Source organism: Mercurialis annua, linkage group LG7 (assembly GCF_937616625.2).
Source record: "Mercurialis annua linkage group LG7, ddMerAnnu1.2, whole genome shotgun sequence".
Classification (NCBI taxonomy): Eukaryota; Viridiplantae; Streptophyta; class Magnoliopsida; order Malpighiales; family Euphorbiaceae; genus Mercurialis; species Mercurialis annua.
Window position 1 is genome coordinate 38,024,171 of NC_065576.1, and position 19,457 is coordinate 38,043,627.

The 19,457-nt window shown below is 31.6% G+C and overlaps 3 protein-coding genes across 5 annotated transcripts; 2 read left to right on the plus strand and 1 right to left on the minus strand.

Moving 5' to 3' along the window:
- The first annotated feature begins 395 nt into the window (after nucleotides 1-395).
- Nucleotides 396-3,835, plus strand: LOC126656008 (26S proteasome regulatory subunit 4 homolog A). The gene is made up of 6 exons (XM_050350442.1): nucleotides 396-939; nucleotides 1,720-1,965; nucleotides 2,603-2,772; nucleotides 2,891-3,107; nucleotides 3,214-3,354; nucleotides 3,580-3,835. The coding sequence occupies exons 1-6, from the start codon at nucleotides 463-465 to the stop codon at nucleotides 3,661-3,663; spliced, it is 1,335 nt and encodes a 444-aa protein (XP_050206399.1). The 5' UTR covers nucleotides 396-462; the 3' UTR covers nucleotides 3,664-3,835.
- Nucleotides 3,836-5,974: 2,139 nt separating this feature from the next.
- LOC126655395 (uncharacterized) lies at nucleotides 5,975-9,424 on the plus strand. 2 transcript variants are annotated; one of them, XM_050349574.2, is made up of 8 exons: nucleotides 5,975-6,155; nucleotides 6,234-6,265; nucleotides 7,179-7,247; nucleotides 7,526-7,600; nucleotides 7,854-7,940; nucleotides 8,808-8,896; nucleotides 8,966-9,016; nucleotides 9,105-9,424. In XM_050349574.2, exons 1-8 carry the CDS (start codon nucleotides 6,082-6,084, stop codon nucleotides 9,126-9,128), a joined length of 501 nt encoding a protein of 166 aa, XP_050205531.1. In that variant the 5' UTR covers nucleotides 5,975-6,081; the 3' UTR covers nucleotides 9,129-9,424. The 2 variants fall into 2 exon arrangements, with proteins under 2 accessions (XP_050205531.1, XP_050205530.1); XM_050349573.2 differs by having other exon boundaries at nucleotides 5,977-6,155; nucleotides 7,514-7,600.
- A 1,596-nt stretch (nucleotides 9,425-11,020) lies between these two features.
- Nucleotides 11,021-17,145, minus strand: LOC126655394 (transcription factor PIF1-like). Of its 2 annotated transcripts, XM_050349570.2 has the most exons (9): nucleotides 16,685-17,136; nucleotides 16,489-16,604; nucleotides 15,634-16,405; nucleotides 14,830-14,928; nucleotides 14,670-14,735; nucleotides 13,394-13,459; nucleotides 12,456-12,809; nucleotides 11,794-11,872; nucleotides 11,021-11,440 (listed from the first exon to the last, which is right to left on the minus strand). In XM_050349570.2, exons 2-9 carry the CDS (start codon nucleotides 16,575-16,577, stop codon nucleotides 11,433-11,435), a joined length of 1,533 nt encoding a protein of 510 aa, XP_050205527.1. In that variant the 5' UTR covers nucleotides 16,578-16,604; nucleotides 16,685-17,136; the 3' UTR covers nucleotides 11,021-11,432. The 2 variants fall into 2 exon arrangements, with proteins under 2 accessions (XP_050205527.1, XP_050205528.1); XM_050349571.2 differs by lacking the exons at nucleotides 11,021-11,440; nucleotides 11,794-11,872 and having other exon boundaries at nucleotides 12,456-12,789; nucleotides 16,685-17,145.
- Between the last annotated feature and the right edge of the window lie 2,312 nt (nucleotides 17,146-19,457).

A 19,457-nucleotide genomic window follows, 5' to 3' on the forward strand; every position in this document is an offset into this window, starting at 1 on the left:
AATTGTACCCCGAAGCATAAAATTGACCTTTTTTATTTGATAAAAGTTCAAAAAACTTCTTCAAAAATGATCAATTTAATATAAAAAGTTAATTTAATGTAAAAAGAGTCAATTTAGAGAATTTTTGCCAAATAAAAAAAGATCAATTTTATGTCTTAGGATACAATTGAAATGAAAAAATACAAAACAGGGTAAAATTAACTGATTTGCAACGTCAGAGTAAAATTGAAAAGAGAATGAAAGGTCAGAATTTTTAAGAAATTAGACCTTTCTTTATATAGGAATGCAAAGCGAAGCTTCTAAAAGCCCTTTTCACTTTTGAGGCCAGGCCCATCTTTGAATCTCAGCCCTAAATCAAGCCAATGTACAAGTAACAAGCCTATATGAATTTCATCACAAATAGAAAAGAATAGAAAAACATCACCAGAGTATCCTCCTAACTTGTTCCCAAAGCCAGAGCAAATGGGTCAAGGACCATCAGGCAACCGGCAAGGTCTCCCCGGAGACAGGAAACAAGACGGCGGCGACAAAAAGGAGAAAAAATACGAGGCGGCAGCGCCGCCATCAAGAGTGGGTAGGAAGCAACGGAAACAAAAAGGGCCAGAAGCAGCAGCCAGGCTACCGACAGTGACCCCATTAACAAAGTGCAAGCTGAGGCTACTAAAACTCGAGAGAATTAAGGATTATTTGCTGATGGAAGAAGAGTTTGTGGGTAACCAAGAGAGATTGAAGCCGCAGGAGGAGAAGGCTGAGGAGGATAGATCTAAAGTTGATGACTTGCGTGGGACTCCTATGAGTGTGGGTAATTTGGAGGAGTTGATTGATGAGAATCATGCTATTGTTAGCTCTAGTGTTGGGCCGGAATATTATGTTGGGATTTTGTCTTTTGTTGATAAGGATCAGCTGGAACCTGGGTGTGCTATTTTGATGCATAATAAGGTAATTGTGGAGGTTTTGTTTTTATGGGTCTGCTGTTAATTCTCAAGATTTGAACTTTTGTTTGAAATATTGGCCTATGTTTCTATCTAGGTAGTATGGACACAGGGACACGGGACACTTTGTTATGGACACGGTGAAACAATGTTATTTTAAGGTTTTTTATGTACAAAATAAAGTTTCGTGTCCAAAACATCAAGTGTCCGAAACGTTTGTAAAACGGGACACATTGATTGAATGAAGTTTCTGTGCTATCTAGGTTTCTATAGATGTTTGTTATAGTTAGGGCTTTAAATAGATTGTGTGCCTAATACTGCTTTGTTGTTTGGCTTGAAAAGAATTCAGATTTGCAGCAAAAGTTGTGATGCAAAACTAAGACGAAGTTTATGGAAGGATTGCTTATAAGTTGTAACTAGTTAATTGAGCTTGAACTTAATAAGAGAGCGAATTGTAGACTGTTGTTTGCTGAATCTGGATTGCTGGTTTGTGAGGTCTCCTTTATAGATTACATAAGGTTATGATGGAAAGGGTTTTTGATTACTATCGCTTTTAGTATGTTACGTAATTATATGAGTTATTCTTTGATGTTCTTTGTAATGTTGGATTGAGTGATAGTTGAGGTTTTTAAATCTGCATGCAGTTTGACTTATAAGGAATTGTTAGATTCAGAGGATGAGTAGAGATGTTTTAACCATTCACCAGAAGTTTTTCATGCAATTATTTTTCTTATTTTAACTTGTCAGGGAAAAATATTTGATAACTAATTGATGGATGCGTTTACAGGTCCTTTCTGTAGTTGGACTTCTTCAGGATGAAGTTGATCCGATGGTGTCTGTTATGAAGGTAGAAAAGGCTCCATTGGAATCTTATGCTGATATCGGTGGTTTAGATGCCCAGATACAGGAAATTAAAGAAGCCGTTGAGCTCCCTTTGACTCACCCTGAACTCTATGAAGATATCGGTATTAAGCCTCCTAAGGGTGTCATATTATATGGAGAGCCTGGGACAGGAAAAACCTTGCTTGCAAAGGTTTGTACTTAATAGCTTTTTCCTATTCTGATTGTTGCATTAAAATATAATACGATTGTCAGTAGCATCTTGTTTTTATCCCTTTCTCAACTTTGAATACGTTGGAGAGATTTTGACATGTCCATTTGACCTGAGTATGTGACTTTGCTGTTGTGGCTCATCTATAAAGATGCTAAATATGAAGGCCTGATTTAAAGGCAACAAGGCAATGAACTTGTCAACAAATAATCTAACCAATATTAACTTCTGCAATTTAGTCATCTATCGGCTAGGTAGACTTTAGACGACCGCAATGTGCCTTAATCTGATAATATTTAGAAGAAAAAAAAAACTTCCAATGCTGATCTACCACCTAGTTTCCCCATGCAAAGAAATTTCCTGTTCTTTTAAAATTTCGGAATGTGGTTGTCAATGTTTAATTGGTTTGGTTCAGGTTCCATACTAGACAATGATTGTGAGCATTTAGATTACTGATATTTGACAAATTCTTAGTCCCAATTTAATAAACAACAATAGGAAAGACATAGTAAAAATGTTTTTTCATTTGCTTCTTGGTGGCATAACAATATCCTCTAACTTAAATGGAGCTGCATTTCTTTTAATACTAAATTTTTATGCCTTCCAACTGTTCTTTCAGGCAGTGGCAAATTCAACATCAGCGACTTTCTTACGTGTTGTTGGTAGTGAATTAATTCAAAAGTACTTGGGAGATGGCCCAAAATTAGTGAGGGAACTTTTCAGAGTTGCTGACGATCTCTCTCCATCAATCGTCTTCATTGATGAAATTGATGCAGTTGGTACAAAGAGGTGAGTTGTTGGATGTATATGCTTCTCCGAAACTGAATTAGAATTAAAGTAAAAGGGAAGATTTGAACATCTATGTTCTCATAGCTTGAATTTTTTTTCTAACTGAATTCTGTTATAGGTACGATGCTCACTCAGGTGGTGAACGGGAAATTCAACGAACCATGTTAGAATTACTGAACCAGTTGGATGGTTTTGATTCGAGAGGAGATGTCAAAGTGATTCTAGCAACTAACAGAATTGAAAGTCTGGATCCTGCTTTGCTCCGACCTGGTCGAATAGACAGGAAGATTGAATTTCCACTTCCTGATATTAAAACAAGGCGGCGCATTTTCCAGGTATGTTATCATACGATTGCCTGCAGAAATTCTATCATCCTATCTATGTTTTTTTTATCATATAATGCATTGCGTAATAATGATCTTCCATTTTTTATGACTTTAGATACACACATCAAGAATGACTTTGGCTGATGATGTCAACTTAGAAGAATTTGTTATGACCAAGGATGAGTTCTCAGGAGCTGACATAAAAGCCATATGTACTGAAGCTGGTTTACTTGCTTTACGCGAGCGACGCATGAAGGTGAGATGGAGTTTCAGTTATTAGACTGATTGTTTTATCTCTGTGAAAGATATTGACGCTATAAGACTGATTCTTTAATCTCCGTAAAAGATATGAGGCTATAAGACTGATTCTTTTATCTCCATAAAAGATATTGACGCGATAACTAGTTCATGATTCATAGGAATTGGCCGGTAATATTGCAATTCTCTTTGAAAATCTAATGTTGGTCATTGTGTGTTTTAGGTGACTCATGCTGATTTTAAGAAAGCTAAAGAAAAGGTGATGTTCAAGAAGAAGGAAGGGGTACCAGAGGGTCTTTACATGTGAAAAATCGATATTGTGCTGTTATTCAGAGATACTTTGCTTTTCTGTTCTTTTTTTTCCTCTTTGGTTGGATTCTGGTGTGTGTGTTGCTTTTGGTCAAGTAGTAGTAATTTTATTCTCAGTTAAAAGAAAACGGTAAATTTTATTCCGAACAAAGGATCATTTTACCCCCTCATGCTAGCACTAAATATTAAAAAAGTTAATTGTAGAAAAATCGGACAAAAAAACCATACCTTTGCCGAACTGTGTCAAAAACCCCCTTTCTTGCTCTCACTCTAGAGATTGAGCCCTTTCCAATTAGCATAAAATAATTGAATAGTCTTTGATATTTTCAAATATTTAAATTGTTATTTTATAATATTTAAATTTTAATTATATTTTTATAATTTTGAAAGTTAAAATATTTAAATATATTTATCATGTTATTAAATAAAGGAAAAAGGTATCCTAATGTTAATCAACATTTTGAAAACGCATAAAAAAAAAACCTCAATTTCATTACAATTTTGTTTAACACTGTTTAATTTTTGTTTATTTGTGATGGATTTTCAATATGTTAAAAATAATTTTTAAGATTTGAAATACATAAGGTACAAGAGACGCTGGTTATACATTAGACTTATTTTTGCACCTTCTCCCTTTGAATAAATGAATCATTGCACGCTAATGATAGAATAATTATAAACTTTAAGATGTAATTATTTATCGAAAATAATTATAATCTAATTAATTTATGTTCAATAAATTAAATAGAAAAACTAGTATTATGTGACAACATTTAAACTAATATGCTTATCGTTTTCCGGTGTCAAAATGAAAACTTTCTTTTAATCATGTTTAGATTTTTTTTGTACGGGATCCATGAAATTTCCTGAACACGTGCCAATTATGAGATGACATCTTACGGATTGAATTCGCGATCTCATCAATAAAAATTTGTAACTTATATTTTTAATGGATGATAAATAATATAAAAGGAAACTATTATATTAATTATTATACTCTTAAAATCTACATCTATATTCATATCTATATATTTCCAAATAAACTCATAATTAGTTTTTTTAGCTATATGTGTTTTAATTAAACAAGTTCATATTATTCAATTTTTCTCTGTCCGGTGTCTACATTTTTATTTTTCATCAATGGGGTCCCGTCCCTTAATTATAAGTGTAAAATACTAAATTGAAAGACATTCACTCAAATAAATAATTTTTACAATAAGAACATATAAATAAATAATATATATATAGGAATCTAAAAAAGAATTCCAATTTAACTATAAATAATAGTTCAAGAGTCAGAAAGATCAAAATTAAAACTCATGGACCAGTTTATCAAAATATACATAGTTAAAGGACCTATGACTTTATAATAAAATGACAAAAATACTTAAAAACTCTCCACCTTTGACTTTGTTTTCAATTGCACCACCACGTAGGAGAATTTTCAATTACACCTTATTTAGTGTTTTCAGTTTTTGCCTGTACCCAATAGACTAAAATGACCTCTTTTCATTTAAAAAAAAATTCAAATTAATCCTTCATTTTCAGCCTATATACTAATTAGATGTTAATGTTATTAATATTATAAAAATGCACTCTTCTTAAAAAAATCAACAATTAATGATTTTACTTATTTTACTTTATATTAATTATTAATATTTTTTAAAATTAAAAACTGTAATCCTTTTTTTGGAAAAAAAATTAAAAATTAAAAATTTAACAAATAATAATTATTTATAATTTAATTTAATTTGATTAATTATTCGATGTTTGATGGTCCATATTTTTTATTAATTAAAATTTAACAAATAATATTTTAAAAAGGTTAAAAATCATTAAAAAAATACGTTCACACAAAACGAGATTAATTTACGAAAAAATTAAAAATACAAAAAAAATATATTAATTTTTTTAAAAAAAAGACCACCACTAAAAAACAGACCACTCGGTGATTTGTTGAACAGATCACCGATCGGTGGTCTGCTCCTTTCTGAATAGAACCGATAACAGACCACTGATGGTGGTTTTTTTTATTTTTAATTTAATTTGTTTTAAAAAATATAAAAAATTAATTAATTATTAGAATTTGTTTGAACATTTTTAAAGATGAAGAATTAATTTGTATTTTTTAAATGGAAAAAATAATAATATAATCCCTCTATATAGTTGGTTTTAATAATTTTATTTTTAAATTAATTGAATTATCATTTTTTTTGGGTACAGACGAAAATTGAAAATTCTCCTAGGTGGTGGTGGGTTGAAAAAAAATTCAAAGGTGGGGGAGTTTTCAGTATTTTTGCCTAATAAAATTGACACAGTGACGGAAAAATTGTTTGGACTGCCATAATTTGTTGAATTTCATTTTGATTTTGCAGTTCTTAAAAGAGTTTAAGAAGGGGAAGTTGAAAGCTTTTGAATGGCTCCTAAACAGTGTGAAGTCTGCAAAGAGGCACAATCTAAATACAAATGCCCTGCATGTCTTGTTCCTTAGTAAGCAAACCTTCACCTTTATTATTCAATTTTTATTTACTCTCTTTTTTTAATTTGATTTCATGCCATTTCTTGCAGCTGCTCTCTTGGTTGCTTCAAGAAGCATAAAGGTTTGTGTTCTAATTTTGTTTTTGTTTTTGTTTTTCAATTTTATATCTTTATGTTATATAATTAACTCAAGAACAGAAGAAAAAGAAAATGATTTATAATTTTAGTTATTAGTCCTAGGTAGCACGAACACGGACACGGGGATACGGGACCCTCCGGCATGGGCACGGGGAAATTGGGTAATTTTTAGGTTTAATATGTAATAGAAGAAGTTTCGTATCTGAAATGTTTCCGAAACGGAACACGATTGATTCAATGAAGGGCCCTTGGGGATTTTTTGATTGAATTGGAAGTAGGGATTTTGCCTATGGTAATTTCGAACCAGAATGATCAACTTGACACCCATCGGCTAAAGAATCAAGATTGCCAAGTATGATAAGTTGAAACTCAAATAGTATGATTTAATTTAAATTTTTAAGACTCTAAACTCAAACAGTTTAACTTAATTTCAAATTTTTAAGACTCTAACTCGGATTTATAAGGATAGGTAATTTTGTTTAATGTCGGATTTTTGAAGTCAGATAAGGATAGCTTTAGTGATGCTGTAGTTCCAAACAAACTGGAGTTATCTGTAATTGAACATGTCCTGCATGGTTTATTATATCTTGTCGTAATGGTTATCAGTGTGTACTATTTTATGGGTTGAGTTCTTTTTACAATTTAAAGAATGGCCGAGGAGATTTAAAGATGAAATTAACTTGACAGCTGATCAATGAATTTTCTTAGGTGCTTGGCGACTAAGAATTCGTAGTTTTAAAGACTAAGCATCAAACGTCGTGCTTCAATTTTGAGTTGTAGGTTTTGTATAGACTTCTAGGTTCATATCATCATATGCATTTCTTTTACGTTTACATTGATGGAAGCAGCTTGGTATCTGGAGCACAAACTGATTTTCACTGTAAATGGATTATGCAGAAACCCCGTGTGCCAAGCCAGTATTTTCACAGGATAACTTGAGTAATAATACTATTACTCAAGTACAAGGTAATGTTCTAACACACTACTTTTTTTGGACTTTCTTGTAAAAATTAAGGTCTTTAATCATGTTCTTGCGAGTCTTTTATTGATTTAATCTTGTTTTTGAGTCAACAAGTTTTAAATCTTAAGATGTTTTATTTATTAAATCCTCATATTCTAAAATGAGTTTTCCGTTGCTGAGGATTTGTTACTCTAGTAGCTTGGAAATTCATTCGAGCACGTGTTCTTCTAGCACTATATAACTGCAACTGTATCTGTCTTAATTTTGTCAGCCTCTGATCCAGGACCGCCTCAAAATAGGCCATTAATTGCAGATGTTACAAGTGAGTTGCTGCCAAAACCACTACCGGAGGCTTTAGGTACAGTCTTAAGACTAGCTTGAATGTGATACCTTTGACGTTTATCATGTTCTTGTGAGGCTTTTACCAATTTACTATCGTTTTTAAGTGAACGGTTTTTATTGGTCAATGTATTTTAATGTTAAATCTTCATTCTATAAAATGAGTTCTCCACTATTCAGAATCTGTCACTCTAGCAGCATGGACATTCATTTGTGCATGTTTTCTTCTAGCACTTGTATAATTTCAACTGAACCTGTATGAATTCTGTCAGCTTCTGATCTCGAACCACCTCAAGGAAGGCCATTAATTGCAGATGGTACATGTGAGAAACTGCTAAAACCACAACTGGAGGCTATAGGTACAGTCTTAACACTAGCTTGAATGTAATTCCTTTAAATGTTGTCTTTGTCTTGAAAATCTCTGCAGTTTTTGTTTTACCACTTCTGCAGTAGAAGAATCCTTTTTCCTTTCCGGAAGTTTCATGTAATAGACAACATCTAGACTTCAGTGTAATTTTAGGTGAATCTAGGGAATTAAGCATAAGTAAAAAGTAGTAAATTAAAATTCGCTAAGCATAATTTTGTGGTCCAAGATAACTAACAAGCTTGTCTAAATGTAACGGTATGCTAAAGGTCAGTTCTAACCAGCGTGTATTAGTCTCGGCATGTTAATTTGCTATCAATGAATAAGACGTGAAAAACTTATAGGGAAGACTTACTAGTGAATACAAGAATGAAGCTATCCAGGCAATCTCTATCCGGCGCAACAAACAGACTAGGGTCTCGGTTCTCCATCTATTTGTAGAATTTGGCCAGTAAAATTTGCGGAATTATTTAATGATATATCACATTGCATTCAAATTACATACATGTTTTGGCTTGCCAAGATATTCTGTATTCTGAAGAAAATTCATGAGATCGAGAAGTAATAAGTTGCTCCACGAATTGCTCTTGTCAAGTCTTTGTATATAGTTATTAGACAACAAAAACTGTTTCGAAATATCATTCTTTGTCATAATTTCCTTTTGTAATCTCTTTCAAATCATTGTTTGTGCCTTCTAGGAAAAATTATAACTGGCCTGAAGTAAAGCACAAAATCAAAAACCATAAAGCAAACTAACCAAAAAGAACCTGTAATAATAGGTTTCAATGTTGTGTTATCTTGAAGGAATTAACTGTCCCAAATACTCGCATAAGAAATAAATACTAATGGTCCTTTTATGCAGCTTCTTCTGCTGAAATTCGCAGTGCACTGAAGGATGAAAGTTTTCGAAAACTTATATGCAGTATCGATGGTGCTTCAGATCCTGAAAATGTAAGTATTCTGACATTCATTTAAATGGTAGGGAAATCTATTCTAAAATCTCTGTTCACATCTGATCAGGAGCTTGAGAAAGCTATGGGAGCGGAAGCATTCCGTATCTTTACTGACAAGGTACCAGAGTTCATCATTCATGAATACTGACAGTAATATTTTGTTTATAAGTCGATTAATGAAATACTTAATTTCCCTCTGTTCTCAGATTCTATCTGTTATGGATCAATAACCTCAAGCATCCAGACATTACAGTACATGCACGTCTACAGTTTGTGCAATGCGCTTCTTCAACTTCAATGTATGTATGTAGCTTTCAATTCTTATAATACTCACCTCTGAGGCCAATCCACTGTCTGTCTACTTTACAATTTTGTCGCTCAAATATTATCGCAAGCTAGAAGAGAATGATGCTGGTTCGATGGTTTATCGTCTTGGTAGTTTACGCAATAGTTGTAGTGCCCCTGCTCACAGTGAATTTGCAGTTTGAACCATGAGTTTTAAGTAAGTAGATATTTGTTCTTGATATTCTCTCTCGCCTTTTTTGTCGGTACCTGTCAAATAACTAATCAGTTCAAAAGTTCAACATGTTATTACATCAAATTATAACTATATGTTATTATCTATGATAATACATTTCAGCATGCAAAAGTCTTGATGCGTGAACACAGGTTCTATTAATGGCTTTAACTAAAAAGTATCCATTTTTCTTTGAATTTTTTCATTTATGACTCAACCGTTCAAAACCATTAATTTTGGACTAATGGAAATTTATTTATCAAAAATAGGCCAAAGTGGCGTTTTTAAAAGGTTAGGACATAAATGAAAAAAATTAACAAGATTGCGTATTTTTTAAATGATTAAACCTTTATCAAAAGAAAGTTCTTTTAATGATTAAACCTTCATTGGGGAGTGGCAGTAAGGTCAGAGTGGGTAATATTCCATATTGGTCCACAGCAGTATAATTCTTATTCGTGGATGGTTAAGTTAACCATGGATAAGCATTTAGAATGCATCTGACTTAAAAGAAGAATATAATCACTGGACCAGAATTTCAGATCGGCAAAGGGGCTCTAGCTGATTTTTCACATTTCTAGCTACTTGTTGATAAGGGTGTGCAGTATTAGGATATAATTGAATTGCCTGACCGTAAAATTCTAATTTGGTTCAGTTTTCACTTAATCCTGCTCGATTATGGTTAATTTTTAATTTTTTTATTAATTTAGTTTGGTTCTGTTCTCGGTGTCAAATTTCTGAATTAATCGAACTGATTGAATTATATATATACATAATGTTATTTTAAAAAATAAATAAAAAATTAAGGTACTTTGTAATTTTTATAGGACTCACATATCAATCTACCCTCTAAATAAACATATTACTATTAGCACCAAAATTATTATATTTTATTTTATTTTAATTTTTTATAAAATTAATATTACTGACCAGTAATTTACCGAGTCGTATGAGCGATCAGGCGGACCTATATCGGTTCCGCCTAATTGCTCATAGGCGAAGAAGATAAATCGGATCCTAAACCACTATAGGCGACGAGTTCGGCGCACCACTCCAGAAACGGGTGATCGTGAAGCCACTCCAGGATTTTCGCTAGTGAGTAGAAAAGTTAATCACTTTTTATACCTTTAAACACTTGCAATAGTATGTTGACTTTACATCACAGTGGTTCTAGGCTAATTCAGCCTAATTCCTTCTGACCTTGTTATGTGCAGGATCTCGGTAGACGGCCTGTGTGTTTTGAGAGTTGTCAATTAACTATAATGAAATTTGCTCAATCAAAATAATCGACCGAACCAAATACTTATTTTAGTTCAATTATAATTCAGTTATGTATGATTTGACTACAGTTATAAAAAAAATTGAAAAAATCGATAATAGTTGATTCGATTCTATTTAATGACTGAACAGACCGATGCACACCCTTACTCATTGAGTTGATATTTAGGTTGCGTTAAAACTTATATTCTCAGCAACCCAAATATACAGTAAGAAGGGTCTGGCAACAGTAGAGAATCTGAAGGCACAAACTATTGTCTCCATCACAACAAATCGACAACAGAACAAGAAGAACCCATCTATCAACATCCTCCAGCCTGGACTCTCAAATCATTCAACATTATTGGTTTTATATTCATTAGAATTCTATCCTTTCATCGTCTGTCTGTTTGTCTGTCCCTAGTTCGAATCGGAACGAAATTAAATAGAGGTGGCTGACTAAAATACACAGAAAATACAAAGAAAAGGCAAAAATAAAATTTAAACTATGGGATTGGTATAATAATTACAAGTTAGCTGAGTTATCTTTTCTATTAGACAAGCTGCTCTGAGATGTTGCTCTTCTTACACTACAAAACCTCAACGGGCGATTTGCCCATAAGTTCAACTTCACAGCACAACAAGTTCCATCATCATTTGCGACATTTTCTTGAGTACAAGGTTGTTGGAAGATCAGTGCAGCTGTACAACTCAGGGCCGCGTGATTTGAATCTTTTTTTTGCTGATCAAACATTCTATTGTGTCATGTTCCTGTATCATCCACAACAAGAAAAGTTATGAGTACACTTGAAAATATCGCTTTAGAGCTGGATTGTGAAGGTTAAACGGATGTAGAACTCCGTCTACTTACAGAATACCATTACTGGAACGAACGGAAACAGCAGACGCAGGAGAATACTACATCAAACTTATTATATGATACACAGACATGTGACTATCAAGTAGCAGTTGAGAAAACATCAAATTATTATCTGCTATCTCATGGACCCTATAGTATAGTTTAAACTAACTGTAATCAAATTATCCTGTCATCCATTATTGTGAGTTACTGTAACCAACAAATACTTCATAACTAAAAATAGGTGTGAGATAGAGCAGCCTACCTGACTGGTGATTATCAAGATTATCGACTCCTTGACTGCTACTTGGCTTGCTGGTACTTGGCTGGACTATTGTTTGGTTCTGCATATATGGGCGGTTTTAATCATTGTTAGCTCGTAAAAAAGAGAGATTTTGAAATTTGTTTAAAGTAGATTAAGCAAAAATATGTTTTTATCTCTAACTATATCAAGAAAAGGATGGATTTCAAAATTGCATATCAGCCTATATACATATATATTTACAGACGCTAAACCTGAAAGATTTTAGATTCTTAAATATAATCATAAAAGAACACATAATGGAAAAATTCTTACATAGACTGTCCACAACATCATCCATCGACAGAGCCGGTGACATTATAACATACCATTGAACGTGAAAAAACTTTACTTAACTAATTTCATTATTGTCAATATTTTAATGATGTATTATAATATCATTGATTTTGTCCACGAATGGCTGTTGTGGGCAAGCAAAGCCTGTATAAGGAATTTCTCCACATAATGATAGAATTGCTCTTATTGTGCTGCATGTGTGCCGTGTGCACTTGGCAACGAAGTGAAAATCAATCAAAAAATACGGTTGCTGTGTCATAAAGACAACAGGTAAAACTTTTGTTCAAATTTAATATGAACATATGAAAAAGTAAGAGGCAATGTTTGACCTGGGATGCTGATATCTGCATCTGCTGAATACTAAGGTATTGCTGGTAAGGATCGACAAAATGTGGCAATCGTGCTTGATTTACGTTCTGCATGCTCACTGCATTTAGAGCCGGCTCTGACTGGTTTGCGCCTTGGATTCTAGATGGATCAGCAGGCATATGAAAAGCTGGCATAGGGAACCTCGGACCCATGTGAGCTGCTGCAGCCAGGGGCGAACCAGCTAGAACATTGGGAAATGGCATCATAGGTCGATTCATTCCCATTTCCATGCCCATCCCCATCCCCATTGGTGGCATATAATGCTGAATGCCGGGAAACATCATCGGGACCATGCTGCATCCCATGGACATCATCTGTAGAAATTAATTATAATCTAATTTTGTAATAGATAATGCATAATCTCAGAAAGTTAATTCCATCAAATTATTATAAAAGCATTCCATGCACAAATTCTTAACGAATAGTGTCCTTTTACACTACGGAACACTAATCAAGTACAGTGATATGTTTAGAGCAGGCTTTGCTTGGTAAAAAACTGCTTAGCAGGAGCACATCAGTTTCACTTTGACATGGTTACTCCTTCCTCACATATCGGTAAAAAAACCTCTAATGTCACTGAACTATATCTTCCATTTAAAATGGATACTAAATTTTTATTTTTAAATTTTTCATAAGCAGATTTTAACTTGAGTTTTTGATGAAATTTTGGCTGATTTTTGCTGAAGTTGTTAGACTACATATAATAAATACAGCCGCACATGTTCGCAACGATGAGGTAAATGTCTACTCTAGTGTCAGAATTTAACAAACAATGCTATAAATTCTGAATCATGTGTCCAAGATACCAAACACCTTCATCATATAAACAATTTCAGTTCTCAACTATGAGGCAGTTATCCAAGAAAACTTGAGAGGATATAAAATAGGAGAAACTTACCTGTACTTGCAACTGAAGAGATTTCAGGTATTCAATTGCCTCATCTAACATAGAAGCTTTATCTGACTGCATAGAAAACAGGCAGCAAAATTCATGAGCAAACAAGATAAAAGAGAAGCATTAATCATGCCTACTCTATAAAAAAAATGAATTTATACACCATAATTTTGACGTACTAGTCTAAACAAAAAAGTGCGATAGTTTTGTCCATTATATATACCATTGATATCAGTATTCAATCATCAAATAAAAATGAAATATCTAATAAATAAAAATTAAAGTACAATTCTAGACACTTACAAAAAAAAATTATGAGAAATTAGTGTATAACTACAAAATTAAACAAAAAATATATAAATAAATTACCAAATTAATAATAATAAAAATAATATTAGCTCATAATTATTTCATTACTAGCTAAATGTGGTTTTTAGAATTTGTCAAATTTAAAATTTTTATAAGACTTAAATAAAATTTCATAATTCTATATATCTGAAAGCTAAAAACAATACTCAACAATAGTTGATGAATGAAACATATAATTTCAACATTTTCATTCTATTTAACAATTAGTTAACAAGTATATGATAGCTTTTGCTAAATGATAGAACAACTTATAATAAATTATAGCATGGTTTATAATAAAGTATAAAATTTTATCTTATACTATAAAATTAATAATTTGTTTAACAAATTTAATTGAAATTTAAAATTATTATTATCACCGATTGTTTTTGTTTAAATTTTGAATAGATAAAACTCACTATGGATAAATTTATTTATAAAAATATACATTTTAGATAAATTAAATTTCAATAAATTTATGATAAAATAACCAAAGAAAAATTCCATAGTATATTTAAAATTTAATTAATTGTATAAAAAAAATTTCTCATGAAATATTAATAAATAAATTGAAAATGCTTAAATATTGTCTATGTGTTCAACAATAATTGTTGGGTGATAGATTTTTAAAAAATAAATAAATAGATTACTAAAATTTTAGTTATATCTTATATAATATTAAATTTAATATATTCTAAAAATATATAAGTTATTAAATAATTATGAACTAATGGTTGAAAATATTGATTGATTCACAACACTATTTTGATATTAGAGTAGTATTTTATTTTTATAAGTTAGACGCTTCATCTTAATTAACAAATAAATACAATTAAAATCAATTGAGTAGATGCTGACCCAAATAGGCATAAATGCGTCAATGTATGGATATATAAATTTATTTTCTCTACTAAAAATATTAAGACCGAACCTTGTTGCATCGAGGTATAAGCTCTTGCAGCGCTTTCATTTTTTCATTTATTCGGTCACGCCGTCTCTGGAAAAAAAAAATGTAACATTCGTTAAGGATTCTGATAACATAAAGAATCAATTATATAGCATCAGCAATGTTGTGTTGTAGTGATACAAACCCTTTCTGAAAGGTTGTGAACTTCTGCAGCGCGAGATCTCTTTGTTGATGTTGATCCTCTTGCTTGTTTCTTTCCATTTGCAGATTCAAATTCAACATCCTACCGAGCATTTAAAAAAACTATTATTTATTTTTTTATAAGAAAAATGAAATCCACATCTACCAAGAAAAAGAATGTAAATTAAACATCACTTTTTTAATATACAATCGCAGAGGGAGAGCGTTTTTAAAACCAATTAAACTCTCGACTTAAGCAGAATGCTGACTAGCGTTTATAATATTTGAGTTATAATTTGGTGGTTACACATCACCTAATCATATCCCAATTGTGATAATTTATCTGATCCAAATGTCACGCTATTACTGGTTAGCATTTTATACCAGATAGTGACATGGAATAACAGATAATATTTTCTAAATTAAAACTACATCAAATAAAAACCATCCACGTATGGCGCAGCAACCACGTGTACGGATATACACTGATAGCGACGGTACTCCCATGCACACACCACCAAAATGCTTCATGTAAACATAGCATTGCACCGAAACTTTTTATTTGTTTTCCATTTGCTTTTCTAAAAATCTATAAATCACAAAACAAAATAATAATAAAATAATAACAATAATCCAACATGAAATTAGTGCTCACATTTACCAACGTCACTTTCACTGCGCACAGTGGCCAAGAACAATAAAAATAATTAGAAAATTAGAAGCATGCCAAAAATGGCAGTTAATAACTTAATACTATAATAACTTAATAACCACTATACTTAACTCGCTAATTAAACTCATAACTCACCTCGCTCGGATAGTATTCCGTTTCTTCTTCCCTTCCTTTCCGTTTCCTATCCTCCGCCGCCGTTTGTTTCATCACCGTCGTTGACGGCTCCGCGCTTGCACTAGAACCACCGGTAGATGACGTCACCGTCATCTCGCATATCATCTCTCTGTTATCACCGAGTACCGCACCGCCGGGAGTGCATCTCCCAACCGCCGCCTCTGAAATTCTCGACTCTGATATCATCGGAGCCGGCGTTACACTCGAGTCAATAACCGTTGACTCTCTCGCCACTGGTTTTGAATTAGATGGTCCAGATTCTTCGGCGTGAGTACCGCCAGCTCTAGCTCTGTGTCTTGAAAAGTAGGCGAAATTTTGCACCGCCTCCGGTCGTCTCATCGGTGGAATCGGCGGTCTAGAAGCTGTTGCAGTAGCCAGCTGCTGTGTCCGGACTTGAGCGGCGCTAGTATTAGCTGTGGTGGTGGAAGTAACACAAGCGGCAGGCGCGGCTGAGGACGGCGGATAAAGAAAATCGGCGCAAAAATCTTGATCGAAATTCGAATCATTTAGCGGATAATGAAGCCACGAAGCCATCTCATCTTCTTGAATAAAAAGATTATTATTATTATTATTATTATTATTATGTTCTCTAGGGTTTGTTTGCTCCACCGCGTCGTGGTGGTGAGACGGCGGTTGTGGTTGTTTCTTCATCGACATTTGCGTCTGACTTTGCACTACTACCTGACCGTTTTGCCATAACAGCTCCATAATTTCATCCTCCGCCGCCGCAGACCTATCACAAACATCCGTATGAATTTCCATTGAAGCAATTCAAAACAAATCAAGAAAATAAAAGAGTAAAATGTTGTTATTTACGGGATTGATTTTCTCGGACGAGCAAACGCCGAAGAATTCGGAATAGCACAATCGTCGTCCATTTCGAAATCCGGAACAAAATGATTCATCTTTTTCTCAATTTTACAGATCAAAAACTGAAAATCAATCAGAAAAACACAAATCAGCAAAAAAAACAAGTAATCAAACGGTTGTTTTTACTAATAAAAAAACTTACCGACTCAACAACTAAGACATAATAAAATAGCAACCGCCGCCATAAGCATGCTAATAACTGTATTACAAAGACAATTGTCAAATAAGTAAGCAGCTCTCACAACGAACTAACATAAACAAAAACGCTCTGCAGCAAACTGTTAAAATCGTGGGTTCAATTTCTCCTACGAGCGCTCTCCGTTTTTCAATTATCAAAAAACGTAAGCAGCTCTAACTATTAATGCATCATTTTTCTCAATATTTTCTTCACCGGTGATAGATAGAAAAGAAGTATGATTGGAAATGAAAGAAAGAAAAAAAAATAATTTGGGAAAATTTCTCAGAAGATTTTCTGTTGGCGGTTAGTGTTGGGTGTTAAATGTCAACTTGCAGAGCAGCCCCAAAGATGATAAGGTGCCTTCTTTAATTCTCTCTCCGAATAATGTGAAGGAAAAAGACGAAGTGTAATTTTGACAGTATGTATGTATGATAACTCGAATGCAAATGCATGCATCTCTGTTTTTTTAATGTTTATGTGGCCATAACTGTAAGTGAAATATACTTGTGTGAATCAATAAATGGCACAACATGTTTAGATATTGCATGACCATGATTATATGACGTATTAGTCATTGCTTCATCTAATCTAATTATACATTTTTTTTTTGACAAATATCTAATTATACATAATAATAGTCCTTTTGTATTGCATTCTTAGACTATTATAATGATACAAATGGTATAAGCGTAAATTGTCAATGTTAAAAAAGAATACTCCCTCCGTTCCGTTTAAGAAGAGACAAATGACTTTTTCACATATATTAAGAAAGCATTAATTACTATAGTATTTTCTTATTTTACCCCTATTTATGATAGTGTTGTATTTTGTGTATAGACTAATAGTAATTGATTATGGAAAGAGAAAAGGGGATAAAAAAGGAAAATTCATATAAATTGGCACAAAAAACACGATATGGCCTTCTTAAGTGGGACAAATAAAAATGGGATATGTCCATTCTTAAATGGGACGGAGGGAGTATATTTTTTCAACTTTTTCTGGTCCAATAATTAAAATAAAAATTATATGCACAACTGTTGCGTCAAGTGATTTATACAAATAAATAATACATTAGTCGTATAAACAAAAATTAATACTAAATAAATAAATTAAAATTAAAAAATTTCTATCGTAAATGTTCATTATGTAATTCGTTATAATGTTGAAAAAGCATATTTTCTTTCAATTTTTTTCTGGTCCAATAATTAAAATAAAAATTATATGCACAACTGTTGCGTCAAGTGATTTATACAAATAAATAATACGTTAGTCGTATAAAAAAATTTAATACTAAATAAATAAATAAAAATTTAAAAATTTTCTATTGTAAATGTTCATTAATTTGTTATAAATATGACATGACATAACAAATATGTCAGATAAACACTCTTATTAAAATTCATTATTCAATAAGTTTATTTACTATTTATTTTCTATTTAGTGGGTCTTTTGTGTAACTCAATCACCGTTAAATAATTTACAATTTACATGCTTAAAATGATAAAAAAAAATTGTTGATAAAAGCAAAAATGAAGGGTGAAATTGTTGAGAATAACAAAAATGGGAAATCATATAGTTTCGTTGACTTTGTTGACTAACATCCAAAATGGACGGAAGGACTAAATCGTTGACAAAAACAAAAGTGATGGGCTATACAGTTCAATTTTCAAATAAAAAAGACTAAACTGTAAATTATGTCAAATGTGAGGAGTGTCATAATAATTTCTATTAATTTCAGTCTTACTAACAAAATAGCCAAGCGTTGTTTTGGCGGTTTATAATAAATCAAATGATTGATATTAGATTAACATATTCTTTTAAGTAAAATGTTGGAGAGGGTGCATTTATTTTGATAATCATTTTTATGTTTTTGTATTATTAAAAACATTAATTTTAGAAATAAAATTATTTTGTTAAAATATAATTAACCTTAATAAGGATTGTATTTAAAAAACATCAATAACAATTTATTATATTAAAGTATAACAATATTAATATATATTTAAAAATTAATTTAAATTATTATGTTTCAAATTTTTTAATATCAATTAAATACTATAAAATTTTAAAATAATTGTAGACTATATGAATTTAGTAAAAATTATCTTTGCGATTTTTATTTTTTTTCATTTTGAAATGTCTTATTTTAAAGTTCCATTCATATTTTTAGAGTTTTATAAATTTTTTATTTTACCTTTTCCTAGCTATCTTCAAAAATGGAGGGAAATCTCCACCGCCATTAATAAGGACAAAACAAAAAAATATATATATAATAAATAATTGTTTAATTTTTATGTCAAATGAAGCAAGACTTCAAAAATAAGACGGGTGTATTATATTTAGATTCATAAAAAAAATCAATTTATAAAGTTATTAATTTAATAAAGAATAAATATAAAAATTGATTGTATTATTGGATAAAATAATTATTATTTGTTTATATTAAAATAATTAATATATATATATAATGATGTTGATTTTTTTTATATTGCTGTGTAGAATTATTATTTTTTACCTAAAGTGAGAAAAAATGTTAGTATAGAAAGATATTTATTTGTAAGTTGTATATGATCTTTTATTCTTTAATCTACGTTAATAATTATATTTAAAAAAAAACAGTTTCTATAAATTAATAATATCTTAATAAATAGGTTGAACACGACTATCGCTTTTTATATAAACTTAAATATTCATGCAATTCAGACTTTATTTGAATCTTTAAACTTTTAACAATTAA

What these genes read in the sequence shown, in the direction of transcription:
- LOC126656008 (XM_050350442.1), top strand. Translation starts at nt 463, where the DNA reads ATGGGTCAAGGACCATCAGGCAACCGGCAAGGTCTCCCCGGAGACAGG. An exon ending in CTATTTTGATGCATAATAAG is followed by an intron (nt 940 to 1,719) that starts GTAATTGTGGAG and finishes ATGCGTTTACAG; the next exon opens with GTCCTTTCTGTAGTTGGACT. An exon ending in TACGCGAGCGACGCATGAAG is followed by an intron (nt 3,355 to 3,579) that starts GTGAGATGGAGT and finishes TGTGTGTTTTAG; the next exon opens with GTGACTCATGCTGATTTTAA.
- LOC126655395 (XM_050349573.2), top strand. Translation starts at nt 6,082, where the DNA reads ATGGCTCCTAAACAGTGTGAAGTCTGCAAAGAGGCACAATCTAAATAC. An exon ending in TACTATTACTCAAGTACAAG is followed by an intron (nt 7,248 to 7,513) that starts GTAATGTTCTAA and finishes TAATTTTGTCAG; the next exon opens with CCTCTGATCCAGGACCGCCT. An exon ending in ACCACAACTGGAGGCTATAG is followed by an intron (nt 7,941 to 8,807) that starts GTACAGTCTTAA and finishes CCTTTTATGCAG; the next exon opens with CTTCTTCTGCTGAAATTCGC.
- LOC126655394 (XM_050349570.2), bottom strand. Translation starts at nt 16,577, where the DNA reads ATGAATCATTTTGTTCCGGATTTCGAAATGGACGACGATTGTGCTATT. An exon ending in CGGAATACTATCCGAGCGAG is followed by an intron (nt 14,929 to 15,633) that starts GTGAGTTATGAG and finishes AATGCTCGGTAG; the next exon opens with GATGTTGAATTTGAATCTGC. An exon ending in TGCAGATATCAGCATCCCAG is followed by an intron (nt 11,873 to 12,455) that starts GTCAAACATTGC and finishes CCATATATGCAG; the next exon opens with AACCAAACAATAGTCCAGCC.